This window comes from Lutzomyia longipalpis, chromosome 1 (genome assembly GCF_024334085.1).
Source record: "Lutzomyia longipalpis isolate SR_M1_2022 chromosome 1, ASM2433408v1".
In the NCBI taxonomy this organism is placed as follows: domain Eukaryota; kingdom Metazoa; phylum Arthropoda; class Insecta; order Diptera; family Psychodidae; genus Lutzomyia; species Lutzomyia longipalpis.
In genome coordinates, this window is record NC_074707.1 from 2,093,306 (window position 1) to 2,111,905 (window position 18,600).

The window sequence follows — 18,600 nt, forward strand, 5'->3', positions numbered from 1 at the left end:
TATCAGAATCTACGCCTTTAGCAGTTTCTTGTGATTTTTTTTATTTACTAGAAAAATGATCATGTTCTGATATTTTTATCAAAGGAGAAATTTTCCCATACAACAGTGAATAAGCTCCTTTAGTTACATTGTCGGTACTTCCATATATGTTCAATTTTAAATAAGAGCAAAGAGATGAAATTGAAAATCAATGTTGTAAATTTTCTTTCACCCTCTTCGCGTCCTCTTTCAATATTTGTGCCAAAATTTAGAGACGACGAAATATTCAATACTTCCACTCAATTTGATTTACAGGATTTTCCCAAATGATTTTTCATGATACAGAAAACTCCTCGATACGCTACTCATATACCATTGAAATGGAATACATAGTGCCAATGAACTGGAAATGGTGCATTATTTATAAATAACCTCGATCGCTTGTGCAGACAATTTAAGAGGAAAAAAAAACATCCCCCAACCCTTCTTTAACCCACGAAAAAAATATCCTCGCGCCAATCCTTTATCCTCTCTCATTCTCCTCCTTCATTTTATAACCCACGAGTTAACCATTTATTTGAAACACTTGATGTGTGTCGCTCGCTTGGAAATGTAATCAAATTATGCGTGTAATCATTTTATTTACAACAAACAATCCTTCGCGTAGTGCATTTCGATGGAAAAGGATTTGTTGTGTTTTCTTGTATTTACATGGCTTTAGCATTTTCGCACTCTCATTGCTCCCATTCGCCCGGTGGCACGTGGCCTTACAATTTGTGCCACGTGGCAAATCGGGGGCGGATTTTTGGTGTTTTCCTCTTTACAAAAATAAATTTACATAAGTGTAAATGTTTGGGCTATTAAAAGAGAATTAATACTGCACCGGGCTTATGTTTTCCCTCCATTTACCCTTCAATCAACCGCATAAAAAGCCAAAGGGGACACAAATGCATGAGATTGGCGATTAAATGCAGCCAAAGTTTGTCATTGAGGATTTTAGTATCATTTTCTTTGGAGAATTTATTAATTTTACTTCATACCGAGCAAAATCGAAAGTCGTCAGATCGGGCTGAAACTTGGGATGAGCACGAATTAGGGTCCCCACATTCCAAAAAACGTATGCGCCAAAAATAAGATTTTCCTGGCCGTCCGGCTGTCCGGCCGTCCGTAGTATAACGCTAAATTGCGAGAGAACGGTGATAGATAGAGACTTGCGGTAAACGGCAAAGTTTAAATATCGACTGGAAGACATCCGATTATGATGTCAAATCCACCCCCCCACCCCCCCGTCCGCCATTTTGAATAACCTTAAAATTTTTGTTTTCGTTATATCTCAGCCCCTGTAATATCTAAAAATCTGAAATTTTTATATGTTGTAGGGGACATCAATACCTTTCCAACGATACCACATTTTCGAAAATCGGTCAAGCCGTTTAGTCAATAATGCCGCCACAATTTTTCATCGAAAATCGACTATAACTCGAAAACGGCTTAACCGATTTTGATCAACTCGGGCTCAATGAAAGCTCTCAACAAACCCTACAACTCTCTAGAACATCCGAAGTTTCAAAAGTGACCGCTAGGTGGCCAAAAGTCAAAAACAAAATTTTCGATGAGTTTTCGATGAATATCTCGTAAACGCCATTATCGATATGCTTCATTTTTTGATATATTATAGCCTACTATAACATCTATTTATAAAAATAAATAAAAAAAAATTATGTCGCCATTTTGAAAATATTGAGTTCCAAATTTTGACATGTCATATCTCGGGTTCTACAAGTCCGATTTTGATCAACTTAAGCGCAAATGAAAGGTTTCGGGAAACCCTACAAATATCTAGAACATTGCAACTTCGAAAAATGACCGCGAGAGGCGCTAAAGCCAAAATCAAAATTTTCGAAAATTTTGAATTCGAATATTTCGAAAATGCTTTTATCGATTTACTTCATATTTTAATATGTTATAGTTGAGATTAAGACCTTTCCAACGATAGCTCAAACTCGAAAATCTATGGAGCCGTTCCCGAGATATGGCGTTTTAAAGATTTCTTAGGGTATGAATTTTCTACTTTTCCCGACTTTGAGCGTATTTAAACTAATTTCGCGTTATAGTTTGCGCTCACAAAATTGGTACACTGAAAGAAACACAGCTCTCTTAAGCTTGGTCAGCTTACCAGTACATTTTTTTTTATCAATTATAGCAAATTCTTTGCCAGTGAGTTTGAGGAATATTTATTATTCCAAAGGGAATAAATGGGATTTACTAAACAGCAAAAGGTTCTGTTTTAATTAAACATAAAGAAAAATTCATGAAAATTCATTCTGCACGCTGTTCTTTTGCACAATCTTTCAATCACACACGCACACCTGATAATATTGAACATTAACAGTGTTAAAAGTCATCATTTACTCATTACTGGGTCGTTACTATTCACAAGACCCAACATCCCCCACACTACAGCACGTGTTACATGAATGTAATCCACCACAGTTTGGTTCCTTTCACAGCTAAACTGAAATATATTTATTTAAAAAAATATATCTTCAAACATTTAAAAGAAAAAAATCTCTCAATTTTTAAATTTATTTTTATTCAATTTATTTTCCAAATTTTGTTCATAAAGAACGTTGAAAAAAATTCTTTCCGGCAAAGATAATGATTATTTGGTGGAATTGTCGAGGAAGGAAGTGTGTGACATCACCCTGTTGGCCCTTATCATCAAATATATGATGTCGACATATGTTCCTTTTCCTCTTTATATGGGTAGCTTGTATGCACCGTGTGCCTTCCCGGATGATGGTACATATTTATGGAAACGTATCCACTTAATAAAATCATGAAAATGGCGAAAAAATTGATCGATAACACGATTTTTCAATGTTTTATGGATGAGACACATACAGAAAGTTAGACAAGACTCACCCCCCGCCCTGCATAGAATTTTCCCTATATTCACACTTACCCCCTGTCCCCTGCCTATGTGAGCTTCTCCATCACATCCCGTGCTGCCTTGAGCTCCCCTATCAAAAGCGGCAGCTGACATTTGTGAATGGTGACAGTGTGATGGGTCTTCTGTGGCATCCCATTGATGATCTCATTCTCAATGCCCAAACTCAGATTCACGCAATCCGGCTGGGTTTGTGAGGGCACACACTCCACATCCCCCAATTCATTGACACTGAGACACTGACTATCGAGGTATTGCTGCAGCCTCTCGGAGTACTCCCCCTGAGTCCTACAGATTGCTGCTGAATGTTCCTTCGGTAGCCCCAATTGCTGGAGTTCTGTCTCAAAGATTGATGGTGGAGTGTTGTGCCGGACGGCACTTGTAAGGAGAAAGCGAAGGCAGGAAAATGCCGATCGTGCTGATCTTGCATCCATTTTATTGGCAGACATTGTATCGAAGAGTTTTTCTTCCTAAAATTTTTTTTTGCATTTGATATCCCTTTACTGAAGTATTTTTTTTATTTTTAAAATGATTTTAATTAATTAATTTTGCTTAAATTCTTGGCTGATTTTTTAAGACAAAAGACTGAGAAATTCATTAAAAATTTATTAAATAATAATAGAGGAAACTAGGGCTAGGTGAGTTATTAAATAAAAATGAAAAGAAAATTTTGTTGTTTCAGACTAGGTCCTAAAAATAAAAGATATTTTTTCCATTCTTCATAATTTAATGTAATTTCCTTAATACATAAAAAAAACATTAAAAAATTTTTTTGTTAGTAGTTCTTTAGACATTGAGCTCCCGGAAAAATCTATTTTATCTTTGTGGGCACATTCAGCCTACATTCTTTAATGAATGTCCCGGAAAGCATTACGTTCAATCTTGCGCACGTTCCGAGACTTGAGTTTATACACAAAAAAACTTTATTGTTGAAATAGTTAAAAATAAGGAAAAAATTCCCTATTTTTTCGTCCGGAACTTACCATTTAAACTTCCGGAATAGAAACAGTTATTTAAAAAAAATTAAGAAGATATTATATTACATAAAAATTGCATTCTTTTTTACAGGATAAGTATTTTTCTTTATTCTTGAATGAAAAAGTAGGATAACGATAGAGTTTAAAAGGTCAAATACGGAAAGAATCATGCCCAGACTGCCCAGAAAATTATTTAAAGTCCACCAATTTTTCTCAGAACTTCTATAGGGGAGACCGGGGTTAATAAAGTCACTTAAGGGTTTGGAAAAAGCGTAAAATAACATATTTCCTAGCTAGATAGAACAAAATGATTTGAGAAAGAGTTGTAGGGCAGTAAATTTCCTAAAGAAATTCGCTTTATCTGTTTGGGAAATATGATATTTTGAGCTTTTTCTAAACCCTTAAGTGACTTTTTAACCCCGGTCTCCCCTAATTTTTTTTTTAAATTATGAATCCAAGAAATTTGTTTTTATTTATTCAGCAAAATTTTGAAAATGGCCCAATGTTGGAAAGACGATGACTGGGTTAAAAAATCAGTTTACGTGTTTAGAAAAAAAATCCAAGATTTTGTATTTTTTAGTGTGTTTAATAAATAATCATTAGAGATAAGATTAGAAAGATCAATAAAATGGAAATTCTAGGAGTTTAATGATTGATATTGATTCAATTTTAAGACAGGAATAATTTAAATTTTTTTTTTGCATTTTTCTGTGAAAAATTGATAAAGATTTAGTATTTTCAATATCAGCATTTTTCAGTTTTGGAATAAATATTCTTCAGAAGTCAATAAGTAATAAAAAATGTTTATTAATAATATTTTTTTTTATTTTAAGAACATTTTTCGAAATTAAAAATTGTATCAATTTGTTCACAGAGCCCCAGTCTCCTCTAAAAACTTCGTTTTTTTTGGTTGCAGAAGAAAGAAACTCACCGGAATATCCTCACCAAGGACACACTTGGCAACCATCTGTGCCAGGACACGCAGTTTTACGGAACTGAGCACAGAGAGTGTTGAATGAATTTCAGCAAGGATCCAGTCAGGACAATCACCATCGCCGCAAAAGCGAAATTTCTGCAAAAGGGAATGAAGAGGTTTTTTTTTCATTCCTCCTCCTCAAGTGACTTTCCCGCCGTTTTTTGGGGTGTGTGTGTGTGGTTCCCTTTCAAGTCAAAAGGATCTTTGGAAACTTTTTCTATTTAACCATCATCGGTCTTGTCCAAATGAGCCCCGCGGAGGTTATTCTGTGTGAGGAAATTTCAACCCATTCTCCCAGCAAACCCCTTTTTTTCACGGAAGGATGACGCTCCCACCCACGGAATGGATATTCTTGTGTCGTCAGAAGCATTCCGGGGGCACTTTAAAATGATACTTTTGGACGCGTACTGAGAGAGGGGCGGGAGGGTGAAGTACGTGTGAATTCGTGCGTAAAATTTGGAAATTAGTTGCAAAAGTTAATATTTGCTCACTCGGTTTCATTTCTCTCATTTTACATAAATATTTTCCCCAATCAACACTTTCTGCGATATTTCATCGGTGAGGAGACAGCTCTCTAGCTCTCAATCCCATTAGCTAAATGTATTGGAGGAAATTAAATGTTTGGAAAATTTATTTATTTATTTGTTGTTTTTTTAATCGCACCCCTTTTGTGGATTTCGTCGTGACCTTCACCCTTTTCTCTTGTAAATCCTCTGAAGGAAAAAAGGATCAAACTTCCTCTTCGCGACAATCACGTGCGCTTCGTAATTGAGGGTGAAGAGTCAATGTGCTATCAGTTGCACAAATCAATTTGTGGACACTTTTAATCCCAAAGTAAAGTATCCATCCCTCCAGGGGGGCACACATCCTTCGCACATTGTGTGGAAACCCATTGTAATGCAAAAGGGAATGTTGCCTATAAATGAGCTGTGCTAAGTATAGTAAATGTGAATGAGGCTATCTTTGACGAAATATTTGAAATTAATAACTTAGAAGGAAATGAGATCATTAAAAGCTTTCGCCAAAGTGTCCTCCCTCACATCTCTCGTCCGCTCACGAGTTCCGCTGGAGAGGTGTTCGCTTCAGTGACTTCTGATTGGAATGATCTGGGAGCTTCATATAAAAGGACACAGCTCACATTGGTGCGCCTTCAGTGTGACTCTAGTCGACGCAGGATAAAGTGCTCGCTTTTCACGGTGATGCTCAAGGAGTAAGAAGACAAAAATTCCCAAGTGGAGCACAAGTCAATTTTCTCGCAAAGAGTGCGCGCCCCCGCCTTTAGCAAAAATGCTATTTCTCCGAATGTTTCCACTTGCATTTCTCACCGTTCTCTGTGGACTTTGTGTCAGTGCGGAGTACCACGGGGATGTGGGTGTGGGTATTTCCCCGTGGACCTACAGCAATATACAGCGTATTCAGAGTCTGGAGGAGAGAATCAATCAGTATCGACGATTCATTATTCATCTCTTTGGAAAATTACCCGGATCTTGTGATTTGCTGAGAATCTTTGAGGAATACTCCACTCCTCAATTCCCCGGTGAGTCCCAACCACCACCACCACCCTACCCAACACCCCCCTATCCTAATCACATCACCGCTACCATCGCAACAGATCACTCCCCGGACATTCAGCACCTAATTGAGAAGCTTCAACCACCCACAGCGGAAAATCACGCCGAAACCCGCCTCCCAACAGACCCCAAAAAGAATCTCCTGGACATTCTGGACATCTACTTGGATTTTACAGCCTACGTCATGGACCCCGTGTCCACGGAGGGCATAGAACGCAGCCTCCGGCGAGGCTGTGAGACAGACCTTCTCACCAACCCTGCGGATAAACGCAGCGATGAGAAGGTTGTGGGGAAGAAAATAAAGTTTCACTCCTGGGGTGGGAAGAGGCACCAAGTGAATCTGGACAGTGGTGCGTACAGGATCATCACAAGGACCCCATTTCACTCCTGGGGCGGAAAGAGAGCCGCGATGGATTCGCCCTATGACTTTTACTAGAAATCACCTCTTTTTCCATGTCAGTCCTCCGTAAATAAGTGTAAATTTGAAGCGTCATGCAAATAAATATCCATGTCAAATGATTCTAGGAGCAAACTCACCATTTTTCACTGATTTTCCAGCACTTTTCTCGGTCGGAAATTGTTATTTTTTTTCTCTCGCAAAAAAAAACTTCCAAAAGGTAAACAAACAATAACCGTGAAGTTCACTGAACACGTGCAGTTTGAACTTTAACGGATAGTTTTTTTGCTTTTTCACAAATTCGTGATTTTTCTTGATTTTCTTTTAATTTTTGGGCACAAAACACATTTTTTGGGGCTCCTGGGGCACTTACGGGTGCTCTGGAGTCTCTGGGGAGTCCCTGTGTGCTGAAATTGGGGCTGGAGGGAATTTTGACGGTTGGGGATTTTACACGACTCGGTTTTCTCGGAAATGGATTTTTGCGAACTTTCTGAATTTTTGATACCAATCGACACAGCGTCGCTTCCTGATTGTAAAAGAATTACTTCTGGTTGAAAAATTCAGCGGAAAACGCGAGAAAATTGAGAAAAATTGATTTTCCCCTTGTACGCGTACTTTCTTCGTCCTGGTTCGAAGCGCCCTCTTTAAAGTGTTTGCAGTGACCTCGGGTGGGCAGACGGGATTTGAAAAGACGTCAAGAGAATACTGAAAAAAGAAGAAGAAGAAGAGACACAATATGGACTCCATAGTGAACTATAGTAGTGAAGATGAGCCAGAAATAATGGATAATTGCACCAAGAAGAGGGTAAATAATTGCATTAATTAATCGAATGAACTTTATTTGGGATGTGAGTGAGCGATTGGCGTTGAAATTTTCCAGCTATGTGGAAAATTTCTCATGGAATTTCATGTGCAAAAAAAATCTCCCGAAAAATTTTCAATGGCTTTTTATTGATTTTTTGCCAATTACTAAAATTAGACTTATAATAATTATGGAGGGAGAGTGCGAGAGATTGTGTGCACTGTGTGACCGGATGTGTGGTGGCTATTTTGAGGTCCATCGTTGGTAGAGCCTACCTTATGTTGCTGTTCTTGTTGAAGCCCTCTTCCGTCACAATACACTACACTCGCGAGATGGGCGCCCAATCTATTTTTTTATGTCCTTTTCTTAAAATTCTCTTTTTCTTCGATCTTTTCACTGCACTCTTTTCACTCTAAATTTTTGTTCTACTTTTTTTATTTCACACACTCACTAAGATCAAATTTAAATTTTCACAAATTTCACTTCCATACTCCCCGGGCTGATCTTCTTGATGATCTGAACAATAACACGTCCTCTGAATAGGACTAATAAACATGGAACTTGGAACGTAGCAAATTAAAGATGGATCGGCAGCTTAGCGATTTTCTCCACAGATCTCGTGTATTCCCCACGAGTGGTTCTAATAGTAGCAACTCTCACCAAATTATCACTGCCTGGGTGAACTGCTATAATACGGCCTAGTGGCCAACGTTGAGATGGGAATCGTTCATCATGAAAGATAACGACATCTCCTATATTCAAATTGTCTCCGAGCTTCAACCATTTATTCCTCTTCGTGAGAAGTCGGAGATATTCGGTCTTCCATCTCTTTGCGAAATTTTGCATCATTTGTTGACACAATTGCCATCTAGACAATCGATTTGTAGGGAGATGTTCCAGTGATGGATCCGGAAGTGCATTCAATGGTTTATGAGCAATGAAGTGTCCAGGTGTAAGCTGAATGTCGTCAACGGGTGAAATTGGTTGTTCAGTCAATGGGCGACTATTAAGGACTGCCTCCACCTGATTAATCACTGTAAGCCATTCCTCATAGCTCAAAGGTTCATCCTTAATTACTCGTTTCAGGTGGTATTTTACGGATTTTATATTTGCTTCATAAATTCCACCATGGTGTGGAGATGCTGCTGGTTGGAAATGCCATTTTATGCCATCGCCGGAAGTGGCATCAACAATTTCACGTTGTCCTTGCTCTTGGAACAAAAGTCTCCTCAACTCCCTTTCAGCGCCAATGAAATTCTTCCCATTATCAGAATAAACTTCAGCTGGAGATGATCTTCGACTTGTGAAACGGCGAAAGGCAGCTATGAAAGCTTCAGTAGAAAGACTCGTCACCAATTCCAAATGAATTGCTTTGACTGCGAGGCAAACAAAAATGCAAATCCAAACTGGTCGAGTGGCTGCTCCTCGTATAGTCATTCTCATTTTAAAAGGTCCAATGAAATCGATACCTACATGTTTGAATAGGTCATTCGGACTCTCGAGATTAACTCTTGACTCTGGCAATTGTCCCATTTGCTGATGAAGGAAACGAGGCTCACGTCGAAAACAACAAACACAGCTTCGAGTGATCTTACGAGCGATGGACCGTCCACTAATAGCCCAGAATCTTTGATGAATTGTGCTGAGAAGTAATTGAGGTCCGGCATGGAGATTGCGAAGGTGTTCATGACGAAATATTAACTCAGAAAGATGTCCTTTCGGTAGAAGAATCGGATGTTTGGCATCATACGGAATTGCTGCACGTTCAATACGACCACCAAATCTTATCACTCCTTTGGGATCGATGTAAGGATTGAATTGAGCAATCGATTTCCATTTCTTGCTGGTTAGGATTTGACCAGAATTTATTGCTTCGAATATATCAGGATATTTCTCTGATTGCTCTTGACGCAACAGACAATTGAGGGCTTCATCTAGTTCTTCAGGTGACAGTGGACCGAGAGAACGATCTTCAGGGTTGGAACGTAGATTTTTCTTGAATCTCAAGCAATATGCGGTAACGCGTAGCAGACGCATGTACTTGGAATGTGCAGTCACAAATTGAGAGAATCCATTGCTGTTCTCTTCATTTGTTAGATTGATGGCAGCTTCCTCATTCGTGAGAGAATGCTTGGTAAAAGGAGGTGGCCATGATGAAGAATCTTGACTGAGCCACGTCGGTCCATTCCACCATAGCTGGGAATCAGCAAGTTGCTTTGGCGTTGCTCCACGGGAAATTATATCAGCGGGATTTTCTGTTGATGGAACATGTCTCCATTTCTTCACATCAGAAATGTTTTGAATGTCACGTACACGATTGGAGACAAAGATCTTCCAATCCTTTGGTGGAGAATTAATCCAATGTAGGACAATCTCAGAATCAGTCCAATAATAGCAGTCGGAAATGCCGGACTCTTTGCTAACTTTTGCCATGAGTTTAGCACAAAGTGCAGCACCACAGAGTTCGCTCCGGGGAATGGTAATGGGATCAATTGGATTGACTCGTGATTTTGAAGTCATCAATTTGGAGGTAATTTCATTTGTCTCTGTGTTGATACTGACCAAGTAAATTGCAGCACCGTGTGCAAGTTTACTACTGTCGCAGAATCCATGCAGTTGTTGAATTTTGGGTGCTTCCATTGGAGAAATCCAACGAGGTACAGAAATTGATTCCACATCCTTCAGGCGACTCTTGAATGTCTGCCATTTCTCAAGCAAATCCATTGGTAGTTCCTCTTCCCAATCCAATTTTCGACGGGTAACTTCCTGCATGAGAATCTTAGCATCAGTAATTACCGGTCCAATTAAACCGAGAGGATCAAAGAGTTTTGCTACGTCAGAAACGAGGGTTTTCTTAGTCACAGGTCCATCTGACATTTTAGGAGCTGCAAAATTGAAGACATCATTTTTGGGATTCCATGTAATTCCCAAGGCCTTCACATTTCCTGAGATTTCCTTCATGCAGTCCTGGCGATCTTCTGGTGGGATGTTGATCAGTAAATCGGGATTATTGGATGTCCACTTGCTCAAATGGAATCCAGCGGATGCAAATAGTTCAAGGAGCTGCTTCTGCGTTTCTAGAGCTTCTTGGAGAGAATCAGCGGTTATTAGCCCATCATCAACATAGAAATGTTCTCTGATGGCTCTCGCAGCAAGTGGAAATTCCTTCTCATATGTATCAGCCAATTGTTTGAGTGCTCGGGTGGCATGATGAGCTGATGATGCAACTCCAAAACAAACAGATGTGATTCTGAATTCTTGAATTGGGTCTTGTGGACTAGCACGGAAAATAATGCGTTGGTAATCGGCATCAGGTAAGTAGAGTTTCAGTTGTAGATACATTTTTGAGATGTCTGTAGTCATGGTGTACTGTTTGAGGCGGAATCGTATTAGAATGGAGTACAAATCAGATTGGACTGCAGCACCGATAAGAAGAGCATCATTTAGACTAGCACCACTTGATGACTTAGCACCAGCATTAAAGACGACTCGGGCTTTGGACAATGGTGCACCTTTCTTGTACACAATGTGGTGTGGTAGGTAGAAACATGGTCGCTTCATAAGTTCTCCTGGAGGAACGGGTTCCATCCAATTGTTGGCTAGATAATTCTTCATGGTCTCATTGTAGATATCTCTGAGGATGGGATGTTGTGCTAAGCGTTTTTCAGTACGAAGCCACTGACTTATAGCTTGGGATCGAGATTCTCCTAGGGGAGGAGAATCTTTTCGGAAAGGGAGATGCACGACGAATCGACCTTCAGGATTTCGTGTGTGAGTTTCGACAAACCATTTCTCTGCCTCTTCATGTTCCTTTGAAATGGGTTTATCTGCAGGAACTTCTTCCATTTCAAAGAAGGCGCGAAGAGTTGAATCAAGTTCTTCAATAGTTACAACATTCAGATTGACCTTGTCGTCATCATTAGAGTTTCCATCATTTTGGCTGATTTCATGTTCTCCAACGATCACATAACCGAATGTGGTGTTCTTCAGGATTGGCATCTTGGGTCCCAATGATACTTGATTATCTAGGACAATTCTCCAGTACCTATCACCACCGATGAGAAGATCTACCGGTCGAGGTACGTGGTAATCAGGATCTGCCAGAACTATGTCTGGCGGAATATTGAAGTCTGCTGGGTTGACCTTCCAGTTTGGCATATTTCCATTGATCGATGGCATCACCAAGCAGTCAAGATTGATGTAATCTTCTGCATGACGTGGGAAAATGGTAGCATTCACGAGATGTTTTGCGCCACAGAGCCTATTGGCGACTCCAGACACGGTTATGCTCACCGATTTCTTTGGGATGCGAAGTTTATCGCACAGACTCTGAGTGATGATGCTCCGTTGCGCACCGCTATCAAGAAGAGCTCTGCAGAGATGAACGTTTCGATCTTTGTCCAGAATTCTAACAACAACAGTGCCAAGGAACACTTGAGTTTTGTGGGAAACATTGGCAGTATTCACATTGGTTGTAATACTGGCGGTTGGTACATTTTCCTTACCAACATTGGATTTTTGGACTGTATTTTCTGGGGCTGATTCTTTGGATGATTTTGGATCATCCTTTGGGACGGATGGAGCTGTGGAATTCGCGAAAGCATCATGGAGGAGTATGTTATGTTTCCCATCACATTTCTTGCATTTTCTGAACGCGCAGGTGTTGGTCATGTGGATATCGGTAAGACATTGGCGACACAACTTCATTGTGCGAATGTGTTGCAATCGATCATTTGGGGATTTCGCAGTGAAAGCGCTGCAGCGGAAAATTGGATGATTCTCTCCTGGGCACAGAGAGCAACCATTGACAATTGTACTGTTCACAATATTCGTGGTATTTTTCTTTGACCATGGAGTGGTCTTGGCTTTCGAGGTTTCCGATTTAATATTATTGACCACCGAATCTAAGGCAGGAGACTTCTCGAGAACTTCACTTCGCTTATCCAGAAATTTATAGAAATCATTCCAGGAGGGAATGCCTTCAGGGGAGTCCTTATTCCATTGGGATTGAGATTCGGCATCGAGTTTATCGTAGATAAGACTGATAATCCAGAGATCACGTTCAGTGACCTTTAGGGAATCTAAGGCCTGAAGAATTTCGTGGCATTGAGCAGTAAGCTCTCGAACATTGTCTTTATTGGCGGTTTGGATTTTTGGGAGGGAAATTAGTCGACGGACATAATCCATAGCAATATTTGCGGGACGCTCGAAACGTTCAGTGAGCATTTGCCAGGCGATGGGATAATTTTCGGCAGTGGTTGCAAGATGCTTCACCAGTGAAGATGCTTGCCCTTTCACCGATGATTTCAGGTATTGGATTTTCACGGCATCAGGGAGATTTGAATTCTCATGCACAGTGGAAACAAAAATGTCTCGGAATCCCATCCACTCGGAATATTTGCCACTGAACTCTGGAAGGGTAATTTGGGGCAGTTTCACATGATTCTTGGGGTGCTGGGCAGATTGGGAATGGTTTACGGACATAATTTCAATCGCGTGAGTAAGCCTGGCCATGATGTCGTTATTGGCACGATGCTCATCATTAAAGGTCTTCATCTCAGCGCGCTTCATCATACCGATATCTTCCGCGGTTTCAAATGCCGCCAAGAATTCTATTTCAGCTTGGGAATCATTTTCAATCTCTTCTGGGGTTCTCTGGGCTTCATTCAATTTATCACGGGCATCACAAAACCTCTCTTGCATCAATGAGAGCCTATCTAATTTGCCCTGGATTGTGGCAGCATTTGTGGAGCATTGCAGATCTTCTTGGCTGAGTGATTGGAAGAAGTCGCGAATATTTTTGGTGGATGCGGTGGCGTCGCCAATAGTGGCGCGGAGGCCGGGGGCACCTCTCTTAGGTGGCATTGTGAGGAGGGAATTTTCAAGATGGAATGCTGGGCGCTGGGTCCCTTTTTCTCCGGTTCGATAGTGACCAAAATGGTAGAGCCTACCTTATGTTGCTGTTCTTGTTGAAGCCCTCTTCCGTCACAATACACTACACTCGCGAGATGGGCGCCCAATCTATTTTTTTATGTCCTTTTCTTAAAATTCTCTTTTTCTTCGATCTTTTCACTGCACTCTTTTCACTCTAAATTTTTGTTCTACTTTTTTTATTTCACACACTCACTAAGATCAAATTTAAATTTTCACAAATTTCACTTCCAATCGTGACAAAAAAAATGAGAGAAATGTCATCAAAATCTTTGGATGCAAATTGCTGCGTTTGAGATTTTTTTTTGAGGGGAAGAATGGAAAATTCCGGGAATTTGCTTTGTTTTGATCACCTCTGGAGGGGGTGGTGGTGACAAAGATGATGAAGAAGAAGCACAATGCAATTCCATTAATTTCTGTCTGAGCTGAGATAATAACAACATTTGCTGTTTGCATTTCCTGAATAGTCGCCCATTAATTTAGGATGATTCATCAAAGAGTCGCGACGGTGCACGCAGAGGCGACAACCCCTGGAGCATGTCCGGAAGTCAGGGTGAGGCTACCAAGAGGCCCAAGAAGGACGATACCAACTATGAGAGTGTGCAGATGGACATGAGTGAGGTAAATGATAAGAAAAAATTGCTTTTATTTGTCTCTCTCTCAATCAAAAGGCTTGCAAAAGTTCTCGTTCAAACCACCCTTGTCTTCATCATTGGTAGTTTCTCTCCTCCGGGAATTTATCTACAATTTATTCTGGTTCCCCCCTTCCCCCATTGAGAGACCTCCGGAAGATGATTAGGGGTCTTGCAGTTGAAAGATTAAAGGGGGTCTCTTTTGAGAGCTGATGAAATTAAATATTTTTATTTTTCTTAGAGTTTTTCTTAAACTTGGTTTTCAGGTGTTGGTCACATTTAAAGACTTATTATTGAAGAGAGCTTATGATATTCCTCAAAACACAAAGGTTAGGTTTTTCTCAGGATCTACTGGATGGATTTTGATGGGGTAAAAAGCAAATGAAAGGAGAAACATCAATGAACAATGTACCGGAGCGAATTTTTGAATTTCCATTCAGAAGCTGTGAAAAGTGCACAAGAATATTTTTCTCAGATTCAAATTCGAAATTCCAAAATCTATTCTGGTACATTGTTCGTTGATGCTTCCTCTTTCATTTGCTTTTTACCCCATCAAAATCCATCCAGTAGATCCTGAGAAAAACCTACTTTTGTGTTTTAGGGCAGTTGTGTGGAAAAGTCGGAAAATCATAAGATGGCGTCGCACTTAAGATGGCGGAAAATGATTTTCTTACACTTCAAAAATTAGGCTTTAAATGTAAACAACATTGGAAAATCAAGTTTAAGAAAAATTACAATATAAAAAAAAATAAGTAAATTCTAATCCAAGAGACCCCCCTTAAAATTAAAGTAAGGCTGTAAGGAACTTAATCATCTTCCTAAGGGTTTCGTTGAAAAGAAAGAAAGAAAATCTTCAAAAAATAGTCTCAATTCTTCAAATTCTTCCCCCCCCCCCCCCAACAAATTTTGAGGATTTCTCTCTCCATGAAAAAGAAAATCCACAGAATGCATTTTATCTATGTACATAAAATGCACCCACCCCGTACAAAATAAGATTTTTTTTTATGAAACAATTTACAAAAAAAAAAGAAAATTATGAAGAATATTAACACAATCCACTGTGTTGTTGTTATTGAAAAATGTGAATATCTTCCTCACAACAATATGAAGAACTGAAACGATTGCTAGAGTGTCTCTCAGTGAGACGAATCTGATGTGCTTGGCCATACGTTGAGCCACTTGTTTGGTTGATTGTCCTCCCATCCACAAATGCTGATCAGCACAAATCTGCCTCCTCGCGCTCCCCGTCACACACACTCTATCGCTTTAAGCGGGGGATTAAGCCCCAAGACGGGGTCAGCCACGTGAGTATGTTTTCCACCAAATTAGGTACATACACTCTTTTAACAATTTCACTATTTTATTTATTCTTTTTTTTATTAAAAAAAAAAATGAATTTTCACAAAATTAAAGAAGAAAAGAAAGCAGAAATATTAAGTAAGATAATGTGCAGAGAACAAGCTGAAGAAGAATTGTTGAATTATTTTTATTTCAAGCCTCGCTCTATATTTTTATAAACTTTGAGTGCTAAATACAAAGAAATTCAGACATAGAGCAGATAGAAAGGAAATCAATAGAACTGTCTAAAAGCATCACATAAATGGCCTAATTTCATTTCCAATCACTCCAAATGGCGCATATTAGAATGCTTTTCAATTTCATCACAAAATAACCAATTCATTCGTAAATTATATGGGAAAGCCATGAAAGGACAGAAAAATCAATTTTCTTTTGCTAAATCATCCTAAAGAAGAGGGAGAGGAAAAAATTTCTCCTTAAAATGGGTTTTATTTGGATAGAATTACGTGATTTCCATTAAAATATTTTTACAAAGGAAAATAAATGTGAAAAATTAAATTATTTGAAAGGGGAATGAAAAGGAGTTTATTCATTTCAGCGTGAGAAACGAATAAACTCATTTGGAAATTATTCTGTGAACCTTTCTTTATGAATTATAAGGGAATTGGTTAATTGATTCTTTCTTCATTTAAAAAGTTTTCACAGATAAGGAAATTACGAGAAATTATCAAGGATTTTCCGTAAAATTGACGATTTTAATAATTCTAAAAAAAAAATTCTATTATCAATTTAATATTAATTTATTTATCCTTGAATAAAAATTAAAAATCGTTTAAATGAAATAACAAACCTTCCACAAAGCATTCAACGAGCCTTATTGCACATTGCACAATGATTCTCCAAAACAATTCCCTTAGAAAAAAAAACAAAGAAAGCAATTTATGTACAATTTATTTCATAATTTGCATAATTTAAAGAAAACTCCAATTTTTACAGAGAGTTTCTATTAGTAAATGGGGTAAAATAGGCTAATTTTTCTTAATTTGAAACTCTTTAGAAAGTTTTTCCTTTTCTCATTTTATTTTGTTCTCATTTAGGAATGTCCAAGGCAGTGATAAATTTTCCTTTAAACCAAAAAAAAAAATATTCAATTTTATTTTGTGAAATGCCGAATTGTGCGCCCAAGAAATCCTTGAAAATTCAAGAATTTCTTTTGAATTTTAAAGGATTTCTTTGCCGCAAAAAAAAGGTCCAACATTCCTTAAATTTTCTTTGATTTTTCATTGAAATTCTGCACATTTTGCATTTGTTTTTGCCGGTTGTCGCGAAAAAAAATGTATAGTTCAAGTACATTTTCTTAATGAATATTTCTCCAAAACACTTCCATTGTTGAATATGAAAGTGCTATAGTGTTGTACATACTAATGTGAAAATGTCTTTTTCTTCTTTTTTTGTGGTATTTTCTGCCATTACAGGAGTCAGAGGAGACATCCTCGCGTGATGGGAGAGATGTTCCAAGTCCAAAGGCCAAAAGTCGCTCAAGGGAACGTCGGAGGAGTCGCAGTGCAGACAATGAGGTTTGTTTTTGAAGTTAAAAAAAAAAGGTTCTAAAGTAAAGTTTTTTTGTTTTTATTTAGCGCGAAGCTACAAGATACAAATCATCAAAGGAACACCATCGTTCGTCCAGAGATTACAGAGAGAAAGACAGAGATAGGGGAAGAAAACGCGATAAGGATAGAGATCGCGATCGTAGACACAGGGATCGTCACAGGTGGGGAGAAAACGTTTTTTATTACTCCTGTGTTAAAAGATAGGAATATGGTTCATAATCTTTGGGCACGTCGAATTGTATTGCAGAAAAGGCTACAAATAATAAGTATAAAACAAAATTTATTCATTTTCGTAGTGACAGGAAGAAGGATTCACGACGCGATCGTGATCGTGAGAGGCACCGCCGTAGATCATCATCACGTGAACGGCGTCGTAGATCGAGTTCACGAGAGAGTCGTCGTGATCGTCGACGTTCCAAGAGTCGCTCACGATCACACGGGAGATCACGAAGATCACCTGATGGGAAGAATAATCCCCAAGCAGTTGCAACTCCCATCGCAGCAGCAGCTGCAGTAGCAGCCGCACCGACTATCCCTCCACCTGTTGCACATGCCCTCCCGTCATCACCTGGACTCATCCCAACGGTATCAGTGCCGGTTAATAGTGTTGCAGACATGCGAACGGAGAGGTTTGATTGGCGGACACAGCAGAGGGTGCAGCAGCTGGAGAAGATGGGAATAGATCTGAAGAAGACGGAAACAGCGGCAATTGAGCTGCCAAGCTACTACAATCCCGGCGTTGTTAATCCATCGCGCTATGCGGAACAGATGCAGAAGCGAAAGCTCCTGTGGAGTCACAAGAAGAGTGACAACGTTGAACAGGCGGCGGCTGCCAAGTGGGAATCAGCCAAATTCTCTCAGGATCAAGATGGGAAGGTTCAGTCCAAGTTTATGCGATTGATGGGCATTAAGGAGCCCCCAAAGGCAAGTGGGGCTACTTCGGCATCCGGTGGGGTGGATTTGGTGAAGAAGCAGGAAGAACTTTTCTCAACAATGGAACAACAGTATGAGGTGGCAAGGCAGGTGACGCACACAATGCGTGGCGTTGGTTTTGGCTTCTCATCCCAGCGTCCCTTCTAAACTATATAAGTGTCGTCCCCATTATTTAGCAATACAATGGAAAGAAAAAGAAAAAGAAAATATATATTCCTAAATTCATCCCTTGTGCTGAAGAAAATTTGCCAAATTATCAAGGTTTTATGCCATTTACTCCAATATCTGTGTTGTCCACAAAAGAATACAAAAAAAAATGGAAATTTAGAAGAGAACCAATCTATGAGAACAATCTTTCACCGAAGAAAATTAGAGAGAAATCTTTAAATATAGTATTGAAGTAAAAAAATTGTTTTATTTTCATTTTAACCCTTTCAGGTCCGCGATCAATCTAGCGAGTTGATTGAACTAAAAATTTAGATTTTGTTGAAAGGGAAAACTTGAAAATCCCGCCAGATGATTTTTCAATCTCAGCTTTCCCAT

At 39.2% G+C, this 18,600-nt stretch overlaps 3 protein-coding genes across 5 annotated transcripts; 2 read left to right on the forward strand and 1 right to left on the reverse strand.

Moving 5' to 3' along the window:
* Nucleotides 1-2,551: 2,551 nt before the first annotated feature.
* LOC129786522 (COMM domain-containing protein 4) lies at nt 2,552-7,081 on the reverse strand. 2 transcript variants are annotated; one of them, XM_055821611.1, is made up of 4 exons: nt 6,991-7,081; nt 4,838-4,978; nt 2,945-3,399; nt 2,552-2,806 (listed from the first exon to the last, which is right to left on the reverse strand). In XM_055821611.1, exons 1-3 carry the CDS (start codon nt 6,991-6,993, stop codon nt 2,959-2,961), a joined length of 585 nt encoding a protein of 194 aa, XP_055677586.1. In that variant the 5' UTR covers nt 6,994-7,081; the 3' UTR covers nt 2,552-2,806; nt 2,945-2,958. The 2 variants fall into 2 exon arrangements, with proteins under 2 accessions (XP_055677586.1, XP_055677585.1); XM_055821610.1 differs by having other exon boundaries at nt 2,552-3,399.
* On the forward strand, nt 5,890-6,985 carry LOC129786518 (leucokinins-like). Its single transcript, XM_055821605.1, has 2 exons — nt 5,890-6,419; nt 6,495-6,985. Exons 1-2 carry the CDS (start codon nt 6,170-6,172, stop codon nt 6,887-6,889), a joined length of 645 nt encoding a protein of 214 aa, XP_055677580.1. The 5' UTR covers nt 5,890-6,169; the 3' UTR covers nt 6,890-6,985.
* Nucleotides 7,082-7,540: 459 nt separating the features above from the next.
* On the forward strand, nt 7,541-18,282 carry LOC129786476 (arginine/serine-rich coiled-coil protein 2). 2 transcript variants are annotated; one of them, XM_055821549.1, is made up of 5 exons: nt 7,541-7,655; nt 14,067-14,204; nt 16,990-17,091; nt 17,152-17,285; nt 17,421-18,282. In XM_055821549.1, exons 1-5 carry the CDS (start codon nt 7,587-7,589, stop codon nt 18,202-18,204), a joined length of 1,227 nt encoding a protein of 408 aa, XP_055677524.1. In that variant the 5' UTR covers nt 7,541-7,586; the 3' UTR covers nt 18,205-18,282. The 2 variants fall into 2 exon arrangements, with proteins under 2 accessions (XP_055677524.1, XP_055677525.1); XM_055821550.1 differs by having other exon boundaries at nt 7,566-7,655; nt 14,051-14,204.
* The last annotated feature ends 318 nt before the right edge of the window (nt 18,283-18,600 follow it).

Excerpts from the sequence above, each read along its gene's own strand:
- LOC129786522 (XM_055821611.1), bottom strand. Across the intron at positions 3,400-4,837 it reads TCCTTGGTGAGGATATTCCG|GAAGAAAAACTCTTCGATAC; the intron begins GTGAGTTTCTTT and ends AAAAAATTTTAG.
- LOC129786518 (XM_055821605.1), top strand. The coding sequence starts at position 6,170 with ATGCTATTTCTCCGAATGTTTCCACTTGCATTTCTCACCGTTCTCTGT. Across the intron at positions 6,420-6,494 it reads CTCCACTCCTCAATTCCCCG|ATCACTCCCCGGACATTCAG; the intron begins GTGAGTCCCAAC and ends CCATCGCAACAG.
- LOC129786476 (XM_055821549.1), top strand. The coding sequence starts at position 7,587 with ATGGACTCCATAGTGAACTATAGTAGTGAAGATGAGCCAGAAATAATG. Across the intron at positions 7,656-14,066 it reads ATAATTGCACCAAGAAGAGG|GATGATTCATCAAAGAGTCG; the intron begins GTAAATAATTGC and ends CCATTAATTTAG. Across the intron at positions 17,286-17,420 it reads AGACACAGGGATCGTCACAG|TGACAGGAAGAAGGATTCAC; the intron begins GTGGGGAGAAAA and ends TCATTTTCGTAG.